The 20754-nt window shown below is 44.2% G+C and overlaps 1 protein-coding gene across 2 annotated transcripts in view; it reads left to right on the top strand.

Moving 5' to 3' along the window:
• Positions 1-20754, top strand: part of DHRS7B (dehydrogenase/reductase 7B) — a 68120-nt gene that overhangs the window by 22084 nt on the left and 25282 nt on the right. The window contains exons 1-2 of one of the 2 annotated variants that reach the window (XM_034989784.1): positions 11354-12738; positions 18170-18348. In XM_034989784.1, the coding sequence (XP_034845675.1) occupies positions 18195-18348 (154 nt within the window). In that variant the 5' untranslated portion in view covers positions 11354-12738; positions 18170-18194. Of the gene's footprint in view, positions 1-11353; positions 12739-18169; positions 18349-20754 lie in introns of those variants that run through there. The other variant, XM_034989783.1, reaches the window with a different exon arrangement.

Below are 20754 nucleotides of genomic sequence, written 5' to 3' on the forward strand. Positions count from 1 at the left end.
GGTCATGATCCCAGGGTCCTGGGATCGAGTCCCGCATCGGGCTCCCTGCTAGGCGGGGAGCCTGCTTCTCCCTCTGCCTCTGCCTCTCTGACTCTCATGAATAAATAAATAAAACATTAAAAAAAAAAAAAGAGAACTGTACTTTCTGCTCACGTTTGCTGTGAATCTAAAATAGCTCTAAAAAATAAAGTGTATTAATAATTGAAAAAAAGAATGCTTGTCACAGAACAGTGGAGTTCCAATGTTCAACGAAAAAACTGTCAACACCAAATTCTATATTAAATTTTATATCTAAAACCATCCTTTAGGGGCGCCTGGGTGGCTCAGTCGTTAAGCATCTGCCTTCGGCTCAGGTCATGATCCCAGGGTCCTGGGATCGAGCCCCGCATCGGGCTCCCTGCTCTGCGGGAAGCCTGCTTCTCCCTCTCCCCCACCCCCCTGCTTGTGTTCCCTCTCTCGCTGTGTCTCTCTCTGTTGAAATAAATAAATAAAATCTTTAAAAATAAAAAAAATAAAACCATCCTTTAAAAATGAAAGTAAAATATATTCTCACGCAAACAAAGATGAGGTAATCTCTTGATTACAGACTTATCTTTCAAGAAATACTAAGGGATCTTTTAGGCCAAAAGGAAATGACTCCAGACTATATGTTGTATCTGCAGGTGGAAATAAAGAGCCCTGGAAATGATTAACTTGTGGGTAGTTATAAAAGACTGTAAATATGTTTTCTCTTAATTTTTGTAAAAGTCGTAAGACCGTATTAAAGCAGTAATAATTATTAACACTGTTGGGTTGACATGTTTAGATGTAATCTGTATGATAATAAATTCACAAAGGAGAAAGAATAGCCAGAACGGGGTGTTTGAAGTGAAGATTATAAAGGGCTGCTGTTTGACTAGAGGAGTGGCCAAAGTAGGGTGGAGGACAAGATAATGGAGGACAGGTCACAGAACTAAGGCATAGGTAGGAGCACCCATGTGTATATAAAATCTCTAAGAATTCTGATGACAGGAAATGTGCTGGAGAGAGTAACAGTGAGTAGCTAAAAATCTTTTTAAGTAATGCTGGGGTGTGGGGGTGGTGGTGACCAAGAGGAAAGCAGGTGCTTAAAATGCAGTGTGTGACATCTTCTGACAAGGAAGAGGCACAGCTGGGCAGTTTTAGGGAAAAAGGGAGGAATAGTGAGGAGCAAAGACAGCCCCACCATACCTTTGAGCGAGTTTGTGAGGGGTATGGGGGAGAAAACAGCCACCACTGCAGAGGTCTGCAGGGAAATCTGTCCTCAGGAGGAGCCAGACATCGTTGGAACAGGAAGGTGAAGGGGCTGTCCAGAGTAGAAGATTTGAATTGAAGATGCATGATTTTGCTCAATGAGTGACCAAGAGGACCACGGGTTAATATGGGGAAGGGTGGGAGGTGGGGTCAGAAAAGGGAGTGTGCAGAGTGCTTTAGGAGCCTGGGGATGTCTCAAGAGACCTGGACTTCCTGTGGTGACTGATGTAAACAGATAAAAATTATGATGAGATTGGTCCCAGTGGTTTCCGGGCAGATGGGGGTGGCGGGGTTGGGCATTGGGGTAGGGGTGGGAGTGGAGGGCCTCTTCTGGACTCTTGTTGATGGAATCTAGAAAAAAAGCAGTTACCCCTGACCCTGTGAATGGAAGTTGGCAGATAGCCCTTATTACCCTCAGAGTGGCACATCTCTTTTTTTTTTAAATTTTTTTTTTAAAGATTTTATTTATTTGCGAGAGAGAGAATGAGAGACAGAGAGCATGAGAAGGGGGGAGGGTCAGAGGGAGAAGCAGACTCCCTGCTGATCAGGGAGCCCGATGTGGGACTCGATCCCGGGACTCCAGGATCGTGACCTGAGCCGAAGGCAGTCGCTTAACCAACGGAGGGCACATCTCTTTTGATAGACAATTACAGAGATCTTCAGGGGCTTCTAACTTTAGTATCTATTAAAATCATCGGAGGGGGGGCACCTGGGTGGCTCAGATGGTTAAGCATCTGCCTTCAGCTCAGGTTATGATCCCAGGGTCCTGGGATCGAGCCCCGCATTGGGCTCCCTGCTTGGTGGGGGCCTGCCTCTCCCTCTGCTGTTCCCTCTGCTTGTGCTCTCTCGCTCTCTCTGTCAAATAAATAAATAAAATAGTTTTTAAAAATCATTGGAGGGGGGCATCAAGAGTCCAGATTCCTAGGTCTCACCTTTTCTGGTATTACTGATTTCAAAGGTCTTCACTGGGTGGAGCCCTGGAGCTGGATTTTAACAGGTGCTTCTAATGTAGGTAGTGATTAGACGCGGATGAGTAATGCGGCTTGGAGCCAGCTCGTTTGGAAAACACATCAGGAGGGGAGGCCTGGAAAAGTCTGATGATTTAGTCCGTAGCCACCTGGTCTCAAGTCCCAGGAAAGGTCCAAATCAAGACCCCACCCACCATGCTGCCCCACAGAGGTGCCACTGTAACTTAACATTGGTCCATTTGTCCCTTTTGGTGTTCTAGTTGGTAGTATTTATTAGCTAATTTTATTTTACAAAGTTGATACTTTCAGTGTAGCTAATTGTTTACTTTTCCAACTCCATTTTTAGCACAGTTGAGAGTGAAGTAGAAATTATGGAAATGCTCAAAGATACACAAAACTTGAATAGTACAGTGAACCCCTATGTACCCTGTACCCAACCTCAACAGCCATCAGCATTTTGCCATGGAAGGAAAGAGACTTTAATCTTTCATTTCTTGACTCCTAAAATTGCCTCTAAAATGTGTTTGCTTTTACCTCATTCTGTGGTTAAGCTTATTAACTTTTGTATCACCAGAAAAAAAAAAGCTTCATTGTGTAACAGTGTATATTTTATTGCAGTGTAAAAGATAGTCCTTATAAGCTGTTACACACTGACAACAAATACAGTGAATGTATAAAAGATGTTTTCATTTGCAAGTGTTTGTCCTTTTTTTTTTTAAAGATTTTATTTATTTATTTGACAGAGAGAGACACAGCGAGAGAGGGAACACAAGCAGGGGGAGTGGGAGAGGGAGAAGCAGGCTTCCCGCCGAGCAGGGAGCCCGACGCAGGGCTCGATCCCAGGACCCCGGATCATGACCCGAGCCGAAGGCAGACGCCCAACGACTGAGCCACCCAGGCGCCCCAGTGTTTTTCCTTTTAATAAAGATTCTGGAATTTGCCAAATATATATTTTTTAAGCCTGAAAGGCTCTGAGAGAGAAATAAGAGGAAAAATATGTTTGGGGAAAAGTGGGAAATCTAAGAGTGGTTGAAATAAAATTTTTTGACTCCCTACTGTGGGCCTGTCCTGAGGAGACATAGCTATGTCTCGGGGAGCAATTTGCTAGGACACTGAAAATAAAGTGATCAGGCACTCGCCAGGCTATTTTTAAATGAAAGCTTAGAAGTTGGCGATGGAAAACCCCTCTCAGGTTATTCTGCTTTCCTTCTGCTTTTGCCCTTTCAGTTTGTGAAATTCCTTCCTTTATGTTTTCTGGCATAAAAGTCAGTGCACTACAAGTTTTAAGTACAAGCATTGTAAAAACTGCTTCAGAATAAAGGGCATTTCCTAGTTAAATTTCACAATAATGTTTTTCAGTTCTAAAAATAACTTGGAATTCAGGGTGAAGCATCATCCTAAATGAATTACAGTAAGGCAGATTGTCTAACAGAGACAGTGAACAGGGGCAGATGATTTATCTAAATCTATGAGGAAACTAAGACAGTCATTTGTTAGAATTTCAGATAATCTGATTTCAACCATGAGCCCACATGAAATTGGGCAGCATTTAGTGTTTAGTTTAATCCTTTGTGAATGACATACTTGTTTTTTCTTTTTGTGATAAAAGACACACAATAAAGTTTACCATCTTTTTTTTTTTAAGATTTTATTTTTAAGTAATCTCTACACCCAACATGGGGCTCGAACTCAAAACCCTGAGATCAAGAGTCACATGCTTCACTGACTGAGCCAGCCAGGTGCCCCACAAAGTTTACCATTTAACCATTTTTAAGTGTACAGCTCAGTGGTATTAGATACATTCGTAATGTTGTGCCTCCATCACTACCATCCATCTCCAAAACTCTTTATCTTGCAAAACTGGAACTCTGTACCCATTAAAATATAACTCCCATCCCTTCCTGCTCCCACCCCAGCCCCTGGCAACTGCAATTCTACTTTTTGTCTCTAAGTATTTGACTGCTCTAAGTATCTCATATAAGTGGAATTATAAAGTACTTGTCCTCTTGTGACTGGCTTATTTCACTTACCCATAATGTCTGCAAGGTTCATCCATGTTGTAGCATATTGCAGAATTTCCTTCCTTTTTAAGGCTGAATAATATTCCTTTGTATATATACTATATTTTGCTTATCGTTCATTGGTTGATGGACACTTTGGTTGCTTCCATGTTTTATCTATGGTGAATAATGCTTCTATGAGCATGGTTGTGCACATATCTCTTTGAGACCCTGTTTTCCATTTTTTGGAGTATACATCCAGCAGTGAAATTGCTAGATCATATGGTAATTCTATTTTTGATTTTTTGAGGAACTTTTATACTGTTTTTTCAGCATCTCTACTATTTTACATTCCCACCCACAGTGCACAAGGCCTTCAACTTCTCTACATCCTCCCAAACACTTGTTATTTTTTGCTTTTGTGGTAGTAGTCATCCTAAAGGATGTGAAGTAGTATCTCATAGTTTTCATTTGCATTTCACTAGTAGGTAGTAATCTTGAGCATCTTTTCATGTACTTATTGGCCATTTGTATACCTCCTATTGAGAAATGTCTATTCAAGTCCTTTGCCCATTTTTGAGTCAGGTTGTTTGTTTTTGTTTTGTTTTGTTTTTGAGTTCTATGAGTTTTCTATATATTCTGGATATTGATCCCTTATTAGATATATAATTTGAAAATAGTTTCTCCTATTCTGTAAGTTGCCTTTTTATTCTGTGGATAGTGTCCTTTAATGCACAAATTCTTAAAATTTTCATGAAGTTCAGTTTGTCTAGCTTTTCTTTTGTTGTCTGTGCCTTTGGAGTCATATCATAGAAATCGTTGCTAAATCCAATGTTGTGAAGCTTTTGCCCTATGTTTTTTTCCAAAGAGTTTTATTGTTTTAGGTCTTACAATTAGGTCCTTGACCCATTTTGAGTTAACTTTTGTATAAGGTAAGGGTCCAGCTTTGTTCTTTTGCCTGTGGATATCCAGGACCATCTGTTGAAAAGACTGTCCTTTCCCCCATTGAATGATCTTGGTTCCCTTGTCAGAAATCATTCGACCATATATGGAAGGGTTTATTTCTGGACTTACTGTTGTGTTCCACTGGTCTATATGTCTGTCTTTATGCCAAAAACACACTGTTTTGATTACTGTAGCTTTGGAGTAAGTTTCAGAATTGGGAAATAGGAGTCTTCCAGCTTTGTTCTTTTCAAGGTTGTTTTGGCTATTTGGAGACATTTGAGATTCCATATGAATTTTAGGATGAGTTTTTCTGTTTCTGCAAAATGTCTCTGGGATTTTGATAGGGATTGCATTGAATCTGTAGAGCACTTTGGGTACTATTGACATTTTAATAATATTAAGTGTTCCACTCCATGAATATGGGATGTGTTTCCATTTACTTATGTCTTGTTTAATTTCTTTCAGGAGTATTTTGTAGTTTTCATTTTACAAGTCTTTACCTCCTTGGTTAAGTTATTAAGTATTTAATTTTTTTCAGCTGTATTGTAAGTGGAATTGTTTTTGTAATTTCCTTCTCAGATTGGTCATTGTTTGCACATAGAAATACCAACTGACTTTTGTGTGTGGACTTTGTATTTTGCTACTTTGCTGTATTTATTTATTCTCACACCTTTTTGTGTAGACTTTAGGGTTTCCTATGTATAAGATCATATCATCTGCAAATGGAGATAATTTTACTTACTTCTTTCCAATTTAGATGCCTTTTATTTCTTGCCTCATTCCAATACTATGTGGTGAAGTGGGCATCCATGCTTTGTTCTTGATCCTAGAGGAAAAGCTTACAGTCTTTTACCATTGAATATGATGTTCACTGTGGGTTTTTCTTTTTTTTCTTTTTTAAAGATTTTATTTATTATTTGACAGAGAATGAGAGAGAGCAAGCACATGAGATGGGGGAGGGTCAGAGGGAGAAGCAGACTCCCTGCCGAGCAGGGAGCCCGATGCGGACCTCGATCCCGGGACTCCAGGATCATGACCTGAGCCGAAGGCAGTCACTTAACCAACTGAGCCACCCAGGCGCCCCACTGTGGGTTTTTCATATATAGTTTTTATTAACTTGAGGTAATTTCCTTCTATTCCTATTTTGTTGAGTGTATTCATCATGAAAGGGTGTTAAATTTTGTCAAGTGCTTTTCTGTGTCAATTGAGATGGTTATGTGGTTTTATTCCTCTAGTTGGTGTGGCATATTACGTTGATCAATTTTAATATGTTGAACCATTCTTGGCATTTTAGGGACATATCCCATTTGGTCATTTTTTAAAATATGCTGCTGAGTTCAGTTTGTTATTTTGTTGAGGATTTTTGCATAGTTTTCAAAAGGGACGTTGGTCTGTAGTTGTTTTTTTGTTTTTTTTTTCTTGGTATCAGGGTAGTGCTGATCTCATTGAATGAGTTAGGAAATATTCTCTATAATTTTTTGGAAAAGTTTAAGAAGGAGTGGCATTAGTTCTTTAAATGTTTGGTAGGATTCACCAGTAAAGCCATTGGATCTGGGACTTTTTTCTTTTTCTTTTTTTTTGGGGGGGGCATGCACAAGCAGCAGGGAGAGGTAAAGGGAGAGAGAGAGAATCTTAAGCAGGCTGTACACTGAATGTGGAACCTGACATGGGGCACGATCTCATGACCCTGAGATCATGACCTGAGCCAAAATCAAGAGTTGGATGCTCAACTGACTGAGCCACCCAGGTGGCTTTTTCTTTGTTGACATTTTTTATTATGGATTCAGTCTCTTTAGTAGTTATTGGTCTATGCAGATGTTCTATTTCTTAGTGATTAAGTTTTGGTAGGTTTTGTGTTTCTAGGAATATGTCAATTTCATCTAGGTTATCCAATTTGTTGGTGTATAATGTTCATAGTACTCTCATAATCCTTTTTATTTCTGTAGAATCAATAGTAACATCCTCACTTTCTTTTCTGAACTTAGTAATTTGAGTCTGTTTTTCTCTCTCTTTTTTTTAGTCCATCTAGCTAAAGGTTTGTCAATTTTGTTGACTTTTTCAAAGCATCAACTTTTGGTTTCATTGATTTCTATTTTCTATTGTTTCATTTATCTCTGCTCTAATCTTTTTTAAAAATAGATTTTATTTATTTATTTGCCAGAGAGAGAGAGCACAAGCAGGGGAAGCGACAGGCAGAGGGAGAAGCAGGCCCACTGCCGAGCAAGGCATCCAATGTGGGACTCCATCCCAGGACTGTGGGATCATGACCTGAGGTGAAGGCAGGCACTTAACTGACTGAGCCACCCAGGCATCCCTCTGCTAGCTTTGACTTTAGTTTGTTCTTTTTCTAGTTTTTTTAATTGTGGAATTACGTCATTGAGATCTTTCTTGTTTTATAATATACATATTTATAGCTATGAATTTCCCTCTTAGCACTCTTTTTGTTATATATCATAAGTTTGGTGTATTATATTTTTGTTTTTATTTATCTCTATTTTCTAATATCTCTTGTTATTGATTTTCAACTATATCCTATTGTGGTCACAGAAGGTACTTTATATGATATCTGTCTTTTAAATATTGAGACTAATTTGAGAATTTGTGGCCTAACATATGTATATACTGGAAATTGTCCCATGTGTACTTCAGAACAATGTGTATGCTGTTGTTGTTGGATAGTGTTTTATATGTCTGTTAGACCTAGTTGGCTTATTGTGTTAAGTCCTTTATTTCCTTATTTTGGTTCTTTTATGAGTGGGATATTGAAGTCTCCAACTACTCTTATAGGACTGTTTTGCCTTCAAATCTGTCAGTTGTTACTTCATATATTTAAAGTCCATTTTGTCTGATACTAGTGTAGCTACCCCTGCTCTCTCTTACTGTTTGCATGGAGTATCTTTTTCCATCCTTTCACTTTCAACCTGTTTGTGTCTTTGGATCTCAAGTGAGTCTCTTGTAGGCAGCATATAGTTGATCATGTGATTTTATCTATTCTGCCAAATTCTGTCCTTTGGAGAGTTTAATCCATTTACGTTTAAAGTAACTACAGGAAAGGAAGGACTTACTTCTACAGTTGTGCTATTTGTTCTCTGCTTCCCACCCATTTCCTTTATTATTGTCTTCTTTTACATCTAGTTGATTTTTTTGTAGTGAAATGTTTTGATTCTCTTTTCATTTTCTTTTGTGTGTGTTCTATAGTTATTTTCTTTGTGGTTACCATCAGGATTGTTTAACATCCTAATGTTATAACATTGTAATTTGACTTTATACTAACTTAACTTCACACTCTCTCTCAAATAAATAAATAAAATCTTTAAAAAAAATTATGTAGGGTGCCTGGGTGGCTCAGTCGTTAAGCGTCTGCCTTCGGCTCAGGTCATGATCCTGGGGTCCTGGGATCGAGTCCCACGTCGGGCTCCCTGCTCAGCAGGGAGTCTGTTTCTCCCTCTCCCACTCCCCCTGCTTGAGTACCTTCTCTTGCTGTCTCTCTCTCTGTCAAATAAGTAAAATCTTTAAAAAAAAAAATTATGTAGGAAACAAGATTTGGAGTTACAGACCACAGTTACAATAATATTAGCTTTTAAACTAAAAATTGTTTTTTTAAAATGTGTTAGTCTTTTAAATATGTAGAAAACAGAAAGTGGAGTTACAAACTGTTGTTATAATAATTCTAGTATTTATATTTTTGCATGTATTTACCTTTATTGAAATCTTTATTTCTCCACATGGCTTGGAGGTATTGTCTAGTGTCTTTTCATTTCACCTTGTAGGACTCCCATGACATTTCTTTTTTTTTTTTTTTTTAAAGATTTTATTTATTTGAGAGAGAGAGAATGAGAGACAGAGAGCATGAGAGGGAAGAGGGCAGAGGGAGAAGCAGACCCCCTGCCAAGCAGGGAGCCCGATGCGGGACTTGATCCCGGGACTCCAGGATCATGACCTGAGCCGAAGGCAGTCGCTTAACCAACTGAGCCACCCAGGCGCCCCTCCTATGACATTTCTTGCAGAGCAGATGTAGTGATAACTATCTCAGCTTTTGTTTATCTGGGAATGTCTTAATTTTTCCCTCACTTTTGAAGGACAGTTTTGCCAGATACAAGATTTTTGGTTGACAGTTTTTTCTTTTAGCACTTTGAATATATTGTCCACTGCCTTATATGTGATGAGAAATGTGTTGATAATCTTATTGAGGATCTCCCGTGTGTGACAAGTCACTTTTCCAGCTTTCAAGGTTCTCTGTATTTGCCTTTAGAAAGTTTGATTATAATATGTCTTGGTATGGGTCTCTGAGTTCATGTTACCTGAGTACATTGAGTTTTTTTGGGTATTTATATTCATGTCTTTCAGCAAAGTTGAGAATCTTTCAGCCACTAATTCTTCAAATATTCTCTCTGCCTCTCTCTCTCTCCTGTTTTTGAAGCTTCTACAATATATGCTGGTCGGCTTGATGTGTCTTGTGGGTCCCTTACATTCTGTTCACTTTCATTCGGTCTTTTCCCCTATTTCTTAGTTTCAGTACTTTCCATTGTCCTATCTTGAGGTTTGCTGAATCTATCATCTGCATGCTCAAATCTGCTTTTGAATTGCCCTAGTGAATTTTTCATTTCTGTTATTCTTTTCAACTCCAGTGTTTCCTTTTGCTTTCTTTTTAGGTTTTCTGTCTCATTATTGGTATTTCCATTCTTTTTATACAGTATTTGCTTGATTTTCTCTAGGTCTTTCTTTAGTTTTTTGAGCAGCTTTAGACAGTTGTTTTAATATCTTGTCAGGCAAATCTGTAGTTCTTTCACAGGGACAGTTTCTTTGAATGGGCCATGGTTTCCTATTTCTTTGTATGCCTTTTGACTTTTTTGTTGAAAACTGGACATTTTAATATAATATGGTAAGTCTGGAATCAGATTTTCTCCATTCCCTAGTGTTTGCTGGTTTTTGTTAACTAATTAATTGGCATATTTATTTTTGTAGGCTGTCTTTGTGCCTAGGATCAGTCTGATCTATGAACTTAATTAAGGTCTTCTCAGGTCTTTTCTGAGCATGTGCCTTTTCCTGGACATTCATGGTCACTTTCTAATTTTCCCCATGTATTCAGTTGCTTTTGAATGGACTACTCTTTAATTACTGGCTCCTAAAAGGAGAAAAAGAGGGAAATGAAGGGAGGATAAAATGCTGCGAGCCCTGTAAGTACCCTGGCAGGCACCTCATTTGGAGGTGAAGAGGCTTGCTACAAGCCACATGGCTGCCCACCTCTGTCTGCACCGCTCTGATCAGAAGCAGCAATCAGCAGTCAGACACAAATCCCTGATATTGAGAGGACAGGGTCTTTTTTGCCTCATTCCAGCGAGCTGTGTGCAAGTTGCTACAGCATGGCAGGCATAACTGCATGCCCCTCCGGTGGAGGTGGAGGTTGTGCAGCACTGTGTTTGCAGCTGAAATTGACTGAAATTAACCACAACTTGCCAGCTAGGCCTTCTCAGGGAACTTGCAAGCCTTCAGTAGACTTCAGAGCTCTAAAATATACAGTTATACGGGACAGATTCCGCGAGTGCAGTTACTGAGTAGGTAGGGAGATGGATTCCTGGTGCCTCCCGTTCCACCACTGTCTTGGAATCCTTTTGATGTACATTTTATTTGCTTATCTTCTTTATTGTTTGTCTCTCCCATTGATATGTCATCTCCACGAGGACAACAATTTACTTCCCGTTTGCTCATTGTACCACAAAGCCTGGAACAATTGACACACAGTAGGTGCTCAGTAAATGTTTGTGGAGTGAATTTATACTATAGCAGATATAGTGAGTAATTGTGCCCAAGTTGGAGTACAGTATTGTTTACTGTGTTTTCTTCTTATTTATGAAGCTGATACCTGTGCACAGTTCCAATTAGATACTCTGGCTTGGGTCCTACCAGCTCCTTTTAAACACACTGGATTCTTGGGGCACCTAGTGGCACAGTTGGTTAAGTGTCCAACTCTTGGTATCAACTCAGGTTGTGATCTCAGGATTGTGAGATTGAGCCCCACTTTGGGCTCTGTGCTCAGTGTGGAGTCTGCTTGGGATTCTCTCTCTCCCTCTTCCTCTGTCCCTCCTGCTCATGCTTTCTCTCTCTCTCTCTCTCAATATAAAATAAATAAATCTTAAAAAAATTATAAACACACTGGATTCCTGACTTTATATTTAGCTGGGTACCTTGTCTGTCATATTCATTATTATATGTAATTTTTTAAGGTAATAATGTAAAACTCAGGAGTCAGAAACTAGCAGCTGCCCTGGGCCAGGTTGTGTTGTGTGTTGTGTGTTGTGTGTTGTGTGGCCAGCATAGTGGTTTGAATTGTTTTGACTTTGAATTAAAGCTTCATGCGAGGCTTATCCTTTAGACAGGCCCCCACTGTGTTAAAACCACACAATGACTGTTTCTTTCGTTATCACAGTTCTAATCATTTAATTTTTGTGTTTCTTTGTTTATTGTCAGTCTCCCCATCTAGGCTGTGAGCTCCACGAGGTCAGAAACCATGTCTACTTCATTCATTGCCTTACATCTCAGTCTTAGCAGAGTCTGGTACTGGATGGCATTTGATATATGAGGTGTGGCTATAAAGTCATACGTTTGGTCTTTTTACCAAATGTACTGAAACATGACCAGCCCTTAACGCCGCCCGCCTGGCTGCCATGGTTAGTTCCTTTCCCAGCTCCTCTCTGGGGGCCACCTTTACTCCGTGAGTTTAAGAGTCAGGAGCATGTTTATTCAGGATGTTAAAATGTACAGGGTGTTTCCTATGTGTCTTATTGGAATAATCGTCCACATAGTTGCAGGTCATGAGTAAATTTGCGCATGTCGTACAGCAAGCACACGACATGGTGGACTCGAACCCAGCCCCCCGAGTGCCACGTTGGTGTTTTTTCTGCCTCACCCGCACAGTGAGTGTGCTCTCTGGTTTCAGTCAGGGCCTCTTGTGTGTTTTCTAGGAAAGAGGGTGAGATCACTCCTGCAACCTCCAGTAATACTTAATTCGTTTTATAAAGCATGTTAGACACCAAAATCGTTTTTCTGCGGCAGGCTGCTAGGTAGACATCCGAAGTGCTGTCCTTAGAAGCCGAGCTAGGACTTTGGCCCGTCGTGAACAATTCGGCTCTGGTGCCCCGCTCCTGTGTAGGTGCCTGCCCTGCAGGGTCTGGAGCTGTGCTGGCCCCTCTCTTCCCGCCCTCCCTGGCTGGGGCTGCTGTGTGCTCAGCGTCTCACTGGAGAGCAGGCTTGCTTCAGCGTGGTTGCTCTTCCCAGGAGTGCACTCTCAGGAGCCCAGTCTGAAACAGTCTCGGGCCTTCCTTTTGGTTTTATCTTTACTAATGCCAGCCTGTATTCCTTTAAACCGGGGGCCCTAAGGCTGGCATCCCAAAATACACTGTCCAGGCCGCTCCTCGCTGGCTTGCTCCGGCGCTCCAGGGAGGGCTTGCTGACCTGAAGGTGTCCTCTGGCCGTAGTCACTCTGCCCCAGGTCAAGAGACCAGAGAAGACGTTGGCACCGGGACCCGCCACTGGCAAAGTAGCTGTCATCTGAGGTAGGATATTGTTCGTTCTTTCCAGTCAGAGACGGCCCTTAGCTGCTGCTTCTCATACGCTTAAGACCCAAAGAGAGCAGGTTTACTCTGCTTTTACTTTCTGAAAATAGATAGGTCTTTTCAGATGTGGGTCATAAGCATGACCCATAGCTTATGTCACCTTTCATAGACCAGCTGTTAAGTGCTGGTCGTCACTTAGGAAATACAAGAGTGGTGTAGGTTTATGAGAACGGGATCCTAACTGCTTTTGGTGATACTAAGCCACTCCTTGCTGCATGATTTCAGCGACCTGCCTTCCAGTTGGAACTCCTCTCTGCCCTTTAGCCTGATTTTCTTGTGCATAACATGACAAATTATTTCATGCCTAATCCTTCTTTCAGGCCTGAAATCATTTTTATTCTTTAACTTTGGAGGGCTTTCAGCTACCCTCTGTTGATTTTCGGGTTTGGCTGTTAATGGTTTAATTTCTGTGTGTGATTCTGAGTAACTTCCCAACAACCTGTTTTTACGGATGGTTCCATTTACTTTATTTTTTTATGATTGGTTGAGAGAAAAAAAGGAATCTTAGGAACAGATTCCATCAGAATTTTGGCTAAAGGATGAGGAATAAAATAACATTAAAGTGACATTTCTGCTCAGAGTTGATTTCTTGAAGATAGTCTTGTCTCCACTTTGAGGTTCTAAAAGGCTCTCAGTGGAATAAGGGAATAGCTGAATTTCAAAGTCGCAGGGAGACCCCATGAACTTTCTGGCTGTCCAGGCCCAAGTAACACCCATGAAGGGACTTTTCTACCCTTGATCCTCTTTTAACTTAGGTCTAGAGCTCCGTAGTCTGTGGTATATGAAAATACAAGCAGACGAATTTAGTGTGTGAACGCCTGAACTCTCTAACTTCTTCACACCCGTTGATGTGGCTTATTAGCGTAAGGTCATGCTTCAGGTCACTTCCCTGTCAATTAAGAGAGTAGACAGGACCGTGAGTGCCTACTTTTCTGTTAGGCGGTGCACTCGCATTTCTAGACCTTGTGTGATCTGTGGTTTCTACTTGAGGGGGGCTATCTCGCCTTCTTCCTTTTCTGACCTCACTCTCTCTTTGTGACTTGTCCTACTTTCTACTGGAGCTCACAGTGATGCTGGGCTCTCCCTTCTATGTATGAGCTGATCTCCAAATGCTAGAAATCATGAGCTAGATTTTTTTCCCCCACTCCTTTTTTATACCGTCAATCTTGCCTTCCCGATTCTGTCTGAAACTAGCAGTTAAGCATTTCAGTATAAAATGCAAAATTTGTAAACATACTAAAGTTCTTCTTCTATGCCATTTTCAAAGAAAACTGACCCCCTCTGACCTTGTTTTACATAGGAGATGTATTTCCTACTCTGGAAATGTGGCCAGTCAGGACACAATTCCTTTCTTCCACTTGGAAGCTTCTCTTTGCTTGGAGCATGCACCCGGACACCACAGCAAGGCGCTGGGGCTGAGTTACCTTCTGTCTTGCTCTCGTGGCCACCCTCACTGCTGACGGTGAGACACAGAGGAGCTGACCCGGGCCAGCCAGCACTCAGGCCGGAGGGGCCTAGCAGCCCAGGGGCCCGGCAGTACGGCTCCGTGCACTGCAGAGTGCAATCAAGGGGGTCGGTCTTTCAGAATTTTGAGAAACTCCCAGAAAGTTGGGATTGTCAATATGATTAACTTCACCTGGTCAGGAAAGTGGCCTGAATACCTACCCTGAATACTGTATTGCTCTCAAATAAATGGCTTGCTTTGGAATGTCTTTTCCCACCATCATCATCCTGAGTTAGCTGGGCACAACTGGTGCTGATTTCTAATTTACTTTGCATTCTGATTCTGTTAACGACTTGCCAGACTGAATGCAGATGTGCGCTCTCCCCACAGAAAGCCGGCCCGTGGGCCGAGGATGGATCCCATTAACCTGGTGCCATATTTGCCTCAGGCAAAGTGGTCCCCAGGGCCAGGACACCAAGGCTGGCATGCGATGTTGTGTCAGGTGCGCAAGGAATCCCAGAAGTGTACAAGACGGTGTGTAGTTCTCTCTTTTCTTCGTGTCCTAGATTGCTGGCTTGGGTTGTAAAACGGTGCATGAAAATGCAGTTTGTTGGCAGCTGTCGTTGTCTTCATGGGGGGAACCTTGCTAGGTGGGTTTGTTTTCATCCTGCTCCTCTCTGGGTGTGAAAAAAGGGGAGCAGGGACATTTGGGCCCTTGTCTGCTCTCTCCTTGCTGTGTTGACCTCGATGACTGTTATGGTGGCTACATTTTCTGGTACGCACCTTGGCGTACGGGATCCTGACTTCTTCTGACAAAGTCGGGGTTCCTTTTTTCCTATTTGTTAATGTCATTAAACCAAAGGGTTTATGAAAGTATAAAAATTTAACTCCAGCAAGCTCTATGTTTAGTGAATTTCCTTCATTTGGAAGAAACCAGTTTTCATAAACCAGGGACTCTTTCAGACAACCTTGGAAATCTGACTGCTGTGAAACTAATTCCTGGCCCAGGAGCTTAATTTAGTTAGTTCTAGGTCATGTTGATGCCAATGGCAACTGCATTTACTGAGCACTTACACTTCTCTAGGGATTGCACACACATTTCCATGCATTAATTCAGCTGACCTCATAACAGACCTGTGAGGTGGACACTCATATACCCTCATTTTACAGATGAGGAGACTGAGGCCCAGAGCGGGGAGGTCCCTTACCCAGGCTGGTAAGTAAGTGGCTGAGCCATGATGCGAACCCAGCCAGGCTGGCCCGAGGGGTCATCCTTGTAACCCCTGTACTGCCATCACTTTGCCACAGCTAGTGTTTTCCACGTGGTCTCTGCAACCTCTGAATTTTGGGGGGCAGTGGGCTGCATATTGGTATATGACACCCTTGTAGCCTTCAGTGGAGTTCTGAAGGCTGAAACGGGCAGCCACAAGGCTCTGGTCTCTGGGAGCCGATGGAGGACTGTGCAGAGCTGTTTCCACCCAGCTGACCTAATGGAGCTCTGTGCCCCCACCCAGGGGTTGAGGCCTGTTGTCCCTTCATGAGTCCCTTCTTCAACTCCCTGGTCATCCCGAGCACTGGCCAGGTCCTGTGTAATTCTGAGCGAAGCAGGGTGGTCCACCTTGGGACCTGCCTGGTAGAAGGATCAGGGATTGCAGTGGGATAAAGCTCTTCCTAGACAGCCATCCTGCTGGGTTGAAAGCTCCCTACCCCCAACCCCAAGTTCATTACGTGAAAGTTCTGAGCTATGATTACCTTGGGGCCTACCTGTGTTTCTGTCACTTGCTGTAATTTTCTGGTAAAGCTGCACTAACAAACTGGCCATCATTCCTGCCCCCCCGAATTCACCCCTCCCACCCCTAGGAAATATGCCTACACCCACCATCTTCAGGGGCTGGGCCCTATGAAGGCCCCCAGGCAGTACATGCAGACCCACGGAACTGCAGAGGTACCGGTCCCTGCTCTACACCGTTCTCAGTCCTTCCAGGTGCCGAAGGGTCCTTGGGCTCTAGCATTTCCCCTGGGACTCAGGGGCCTCGACTGTAGGCTAGAACACCTGGCCTCAGCTTCCAGTTGTGGGCCAGGGGTGGTGCCAATAGTACCCGGGTAAAGAGCTTGGCACCTTAGGGGCGCCTGGGTGGCTCAGTCGGTTAAGCGGCTGCCTTCGGCTCAGGTCATGATCCCAGGGTCCTGGGATCGAGTCCCGCATCGGGCTCCCTGCTCAGCAGAGAGCCTGCTTCTCCCTCTCCCTCTGCTTGCTGTTCCCCCGCTTGTGCTCTCTCTCTCTCGCTCTCTGATAAATAAATAAAATCTTTAAAAAAAAAAAAAAGAGCTTGGCACCTTAGAAGCCACTTTAATTGCCAGCTCATCCGAGCGTAGGCTTGGCACCATGGAGGGTGAGAGGGAAATGTAACCACTTAGCAGACAGTCGTTGGGGACTTTTCAGAAGTGGATTAAGTGGAGGTTGATGGGAAACAGTCATTTTTTCAGATGTTTGTCTAAGAATGTTAATTTTTTTATGGTGACCAAGAAATTGGATATATTTAGAAAGGCAGATGAAAAAATAAACTAAATACTAAACCAGTTGAGTTGGCAGTTCAAATATGAGCAGAACCTTTTGCAGTCAAGCAGTGTAACCTAGATCAGGACAGTTCACCCTGACCCTGAGGTGCAGGATCAAAGCAGCTCAGCATGTCAGTGGATCTGTGTTGGGCTTCAGTGGGGTCCTGGCTTCGTGGTGCCCACAGAGTTGATGTTGCCTTGGGAACGGAAGCAGAAATATTTTTTTAAATATATGGAGTTGAGGACATGGGACATTCAGCAGGTGAGTGAGGGTTTTACATAGTTACTCCCAATCTGATGAAGAATTGAAAGCTTTAGGCTGGTTTGCAGGAGCTCCGCTCTTGGTTTCCAGCCTCTTCCTTTCCGAACAGGATTACTATGCTCATAATATCTTAGTTCTGGAGGAGGATTATGGGTGGCGGGCCTTTTGTGTAGTAGACTCAGCCCACTTGTCAAACGCCTTACAGGGCATTTCTTTCAAAGTGCTGCTCCTCACTGGCTCATCCTTGAGCTTCCTTTAATCCTGTGTCTCCCTTCTCTCTTAGCTTGCTTTGGGCACGGGGGCATGGGTGAGTGACAAGGAATCCGAGAAGCTTGGAGGAGTAAGGAAATTTGGGCAGTCACGGAAGGAATGGATCCTAAGAATTGACTGCCAGTGTTGCAGAGAAGCTCCTGTAGCCTCCTGATTTCATGTGGCTGACCATGGCTCCCTGGCGAATGCTGAGTGAGAACACGCCACAGTGCGTGGCAGGGCATCCTGCTTCCCGGCCTGAGTCTGTGGCAAAAGGCAGCTTCCCTCTGGGTGTCTGTGAGGCCTGTGGCCAGGAGGACATGTGTGGGCCTTCGCAGACACCATCCAGGGCACACCCCACCCAGAAACATCCATGTGCTTAGGGAGGAGTAGAAGGATTGGTATGGTGTTCTTTTTCCTTTTTAAAAATGTTTTCTAGTTTCACAAATAGGGGTTAAGAATGATAATGGGTGTAGCTAAGTCCCCCTAAATAGGTTTCGGAAGGAGAATCAGGTGAGTGTGGATATTGCCAGAGCCTCCCGTCACACTCATGGGTAACTGGGTCCCGCGCTGAAGGACTCTTTCAGCTTGTCCTGGGGTCGCTGTGTGCCTCTGAGAGGCATCGCAAGGCCTGTGGCTTTGCTGTCTGCTCGTGTCGGTCAGATGAGAGAAAGCAAGTCCACGGTGCTGAGCAGTCGGCATGGAGCCCAGGGCCTTAGGAAGATAGTTGCTGGGCTCAGAGCTGAAATCCACCCAAGAGAGATCTGCGCTCTGTATCAGTCTAGGGGGAGGAGGGCTGGCAAGTGCCTTGAGTTTTCCTGTTTTGTCACAACTTCATTTGATTTGGGTTCCTTCAGGAAGAGTCTGCTGAAGGTGAGGCTCATGGACTTTATTACCTCCACGGCCATCCTGCCCCTGCTGTTTGGCTGTGTGGGCGTCTTCAGCCTCTTCAAGCTGCTGCAGCGGATGCGCACGAACGCCTACCTGCGGAACGCCGTGGTGGTCATCACGGGTGCTACCTCAGGCCTGGGGCGAGGTGGGTCCTGGGGGCAGTGCTGGCGGGGGGCGGGGGGCAGGGCACCTGCCCGAGGCAAGGGGAGCAGCTCCTCCGCGACAAGGGTGCAAGTAAGTGAAGCGGGCTCGGTGACTTGGGAATGAGAGCATGTCACTGTCCCTGGTCCACGTGCAAAAGGCGAGAGCTTAAGTGCGATGAGAAACGGCCCCTGACTTTGATCAGCATCAGTGTTGGGAGGCGAAAGCCATGAGGAAGACTCTGGCAAACTGGAGACTCCGTGTCTCATCTAAGGGGGGCCGCCTTACTCCGCTCCAGCTAGTTGTGGAAATTGGGGTTTTTATGTGAAGGCTCCCAATTGTCAGATACGGCAACTGACTTAAAAAACACTGTTACGTCTGTGAGGGCCAGACGAAGCGTGCGTTTTCCTGGCTTCAGCGAGCGTCCCCAGTTCACAGCCTTGGGGTCCCCTTCCCCTCCCCTTCCTCTCCCTGGGGTTGCGCCTCCAGCTGTACCTTGAGCATGGCCTGGGCAGGGTCGGGAACAGAACACGTGGTACTTCAGATACTCGGTTCTTCCAGGGAGTTCCATCTGAGTTGCTGCACACGGTGAGCCTCTGGGGGCCAGGCATTGTATGCTGGGACACAGGCTCAGAGTCAGTCACCACCCCCGGCCTCACAGATGAGTTTGCAGAGCTGCTGTCATTTCGCTTCCACACATGTACACGGACTTTGGCAAACTCAGGCATGTCGCGTGTCGCTTCCTCCTCCTCAGCATCTGCACACGTACCAACCACAGCAGCGCTCGGTGCCATGGAAGAAGGCGGAGAGGCACCCAGGACTGTGGTAGACCCATCCCTGCTGCATCTTTTGGTTGGGAGAAGCACAGCCAGCGCTGATGAAGCGTCTCCCATTTGGGAGGCTCTGGGCCAAGTGCTGGGACAAACCAAGGAAAGACAGGGCCCCTTCCCTCAGGGAGTTCACAGTCCGATGGAGAGCAGCCAGGACTTATCTCAGGATACTGACATTTCCGTAATGGGTGTTCCCATCCAGGCCCGGGAGGGGCACGTGCTGCCTCGCACTTGAGTTCACCGAATGCTCACAGCTAAGATGCAGAGATTTGCCCTAGGACTTCTAGATTCAAACCCCAGGTCTGACTGCAGGACTCTGTCTTGTCTCCCCTGCGGGGGAGACAGCCAGGGACAGGAAAGCATGGGCCAGCAAGGAGGGCATTGCAGACAAGCCCAGAATAGGGAGCAGCGTGGTCATGCAGGACTGGGAAGAAGTTGGGTGTTGGAGGAACATAAAGGAGCAGATGGGGCCTTGTCTGCAGAGGAAGTGGCTTGCAGTCAGCTGGGGGGAGCCTGGGAAAGCATGGATTCATTTGTATACGCCGCTCTGATGTTTTAGGTGAGGTCTCTGCGGGTGAACCCTGGGCCTGTCATTAGATACCCAGACCTGCGTGGGGACAGCTGCCTCCAGGCCCTTTGCCACTGTCAGTCCTCTGACCTTACTCAGCTACTATATATAGGGTAGTCAGCAGCCACTTCTCTTGATCTCAGAGAGAAGCTTTTTTTTTTTTTTTAAGTCCTTGAAGAGTATTTGAGAGCTGGCTGGGATGGTGACTTGCACGTGCTCTAATATGTGAATATTGGAGAAAGACACTGTCCTCTTGGTCATTCCATATCTCTTCTTCCGGAAACCAAGACTGTGACGGGAATAGACAATATAATTGAAAAAAAATCAAAACCTGTGTGTGTGTGTGTGTGTGTGTGTATTTCTATCATATATTAGGTCAGCCATTTCCAGATTCCAAATCACTCTGCTTATACGCTGCCCCATTTCACATCTGAAAGACAAGAGTCCATGGATCTCTTCCCGCTCCGGCCAGATAGAACAGGAGTGGATTCTTTACCACCCGTCTCAAGGACAGACGCCCCTGTGGGTGGCCACCAAGGAGGCGCTGCTGCCCCTCAGCTTTCGGAGGAGGAAGAGCGTGAGTTGCCCTTGGTGGCTCTGCTCTGCCTGCCCTGTCAGCCGGTCTGAAAGCCTGGATTATGTGATAAATCTTCAGACAGCTTTGTGTATTTCTCCTGTTTTGTCTCCTGTTTTGTATATTTAAGCTACACGAGCTTATCCTTATAAAACAGTAAGACCATTGACTAGAGGGACAGAATGTTCTGGATAACCACTTTAGCCAGCTTGAGCCCTGAGGTCGTGAATAACTCTCTTGACTGAACAGGCCAGGAGTGCCAGCAGTGGTGGGAAATCATCTGGCAGCCGTAGCTGGATAAATGGTACTTTGGGACTGTTCTCCTTTTTCCCTTGACCCTCCTGCCTCCCTGTGTCAGCTTTCTCAAGAAACGAAAATGGAATCCTTGCAATCTGTTGTTTTCATTTCTGTCATTCCCTACACGGACTTCAGTTTCCT

Source organism: Mirounga leonina, unplaced genomic scaffold, assembly GCF_011800145.1.
Source record: "Mirounga leonina isolate KUSES-001 unplaced genomic scaffold, KU_Mleo_1.0 Mir_488, whole genome shotgun sequence".
Taxonomy (NCBI): domain Eukaryota; kingdom Metazoa; phylum Chordata; class Mammalia; order Carnivora; family Phocidae; genus Mirounga; species Mirounga leonina.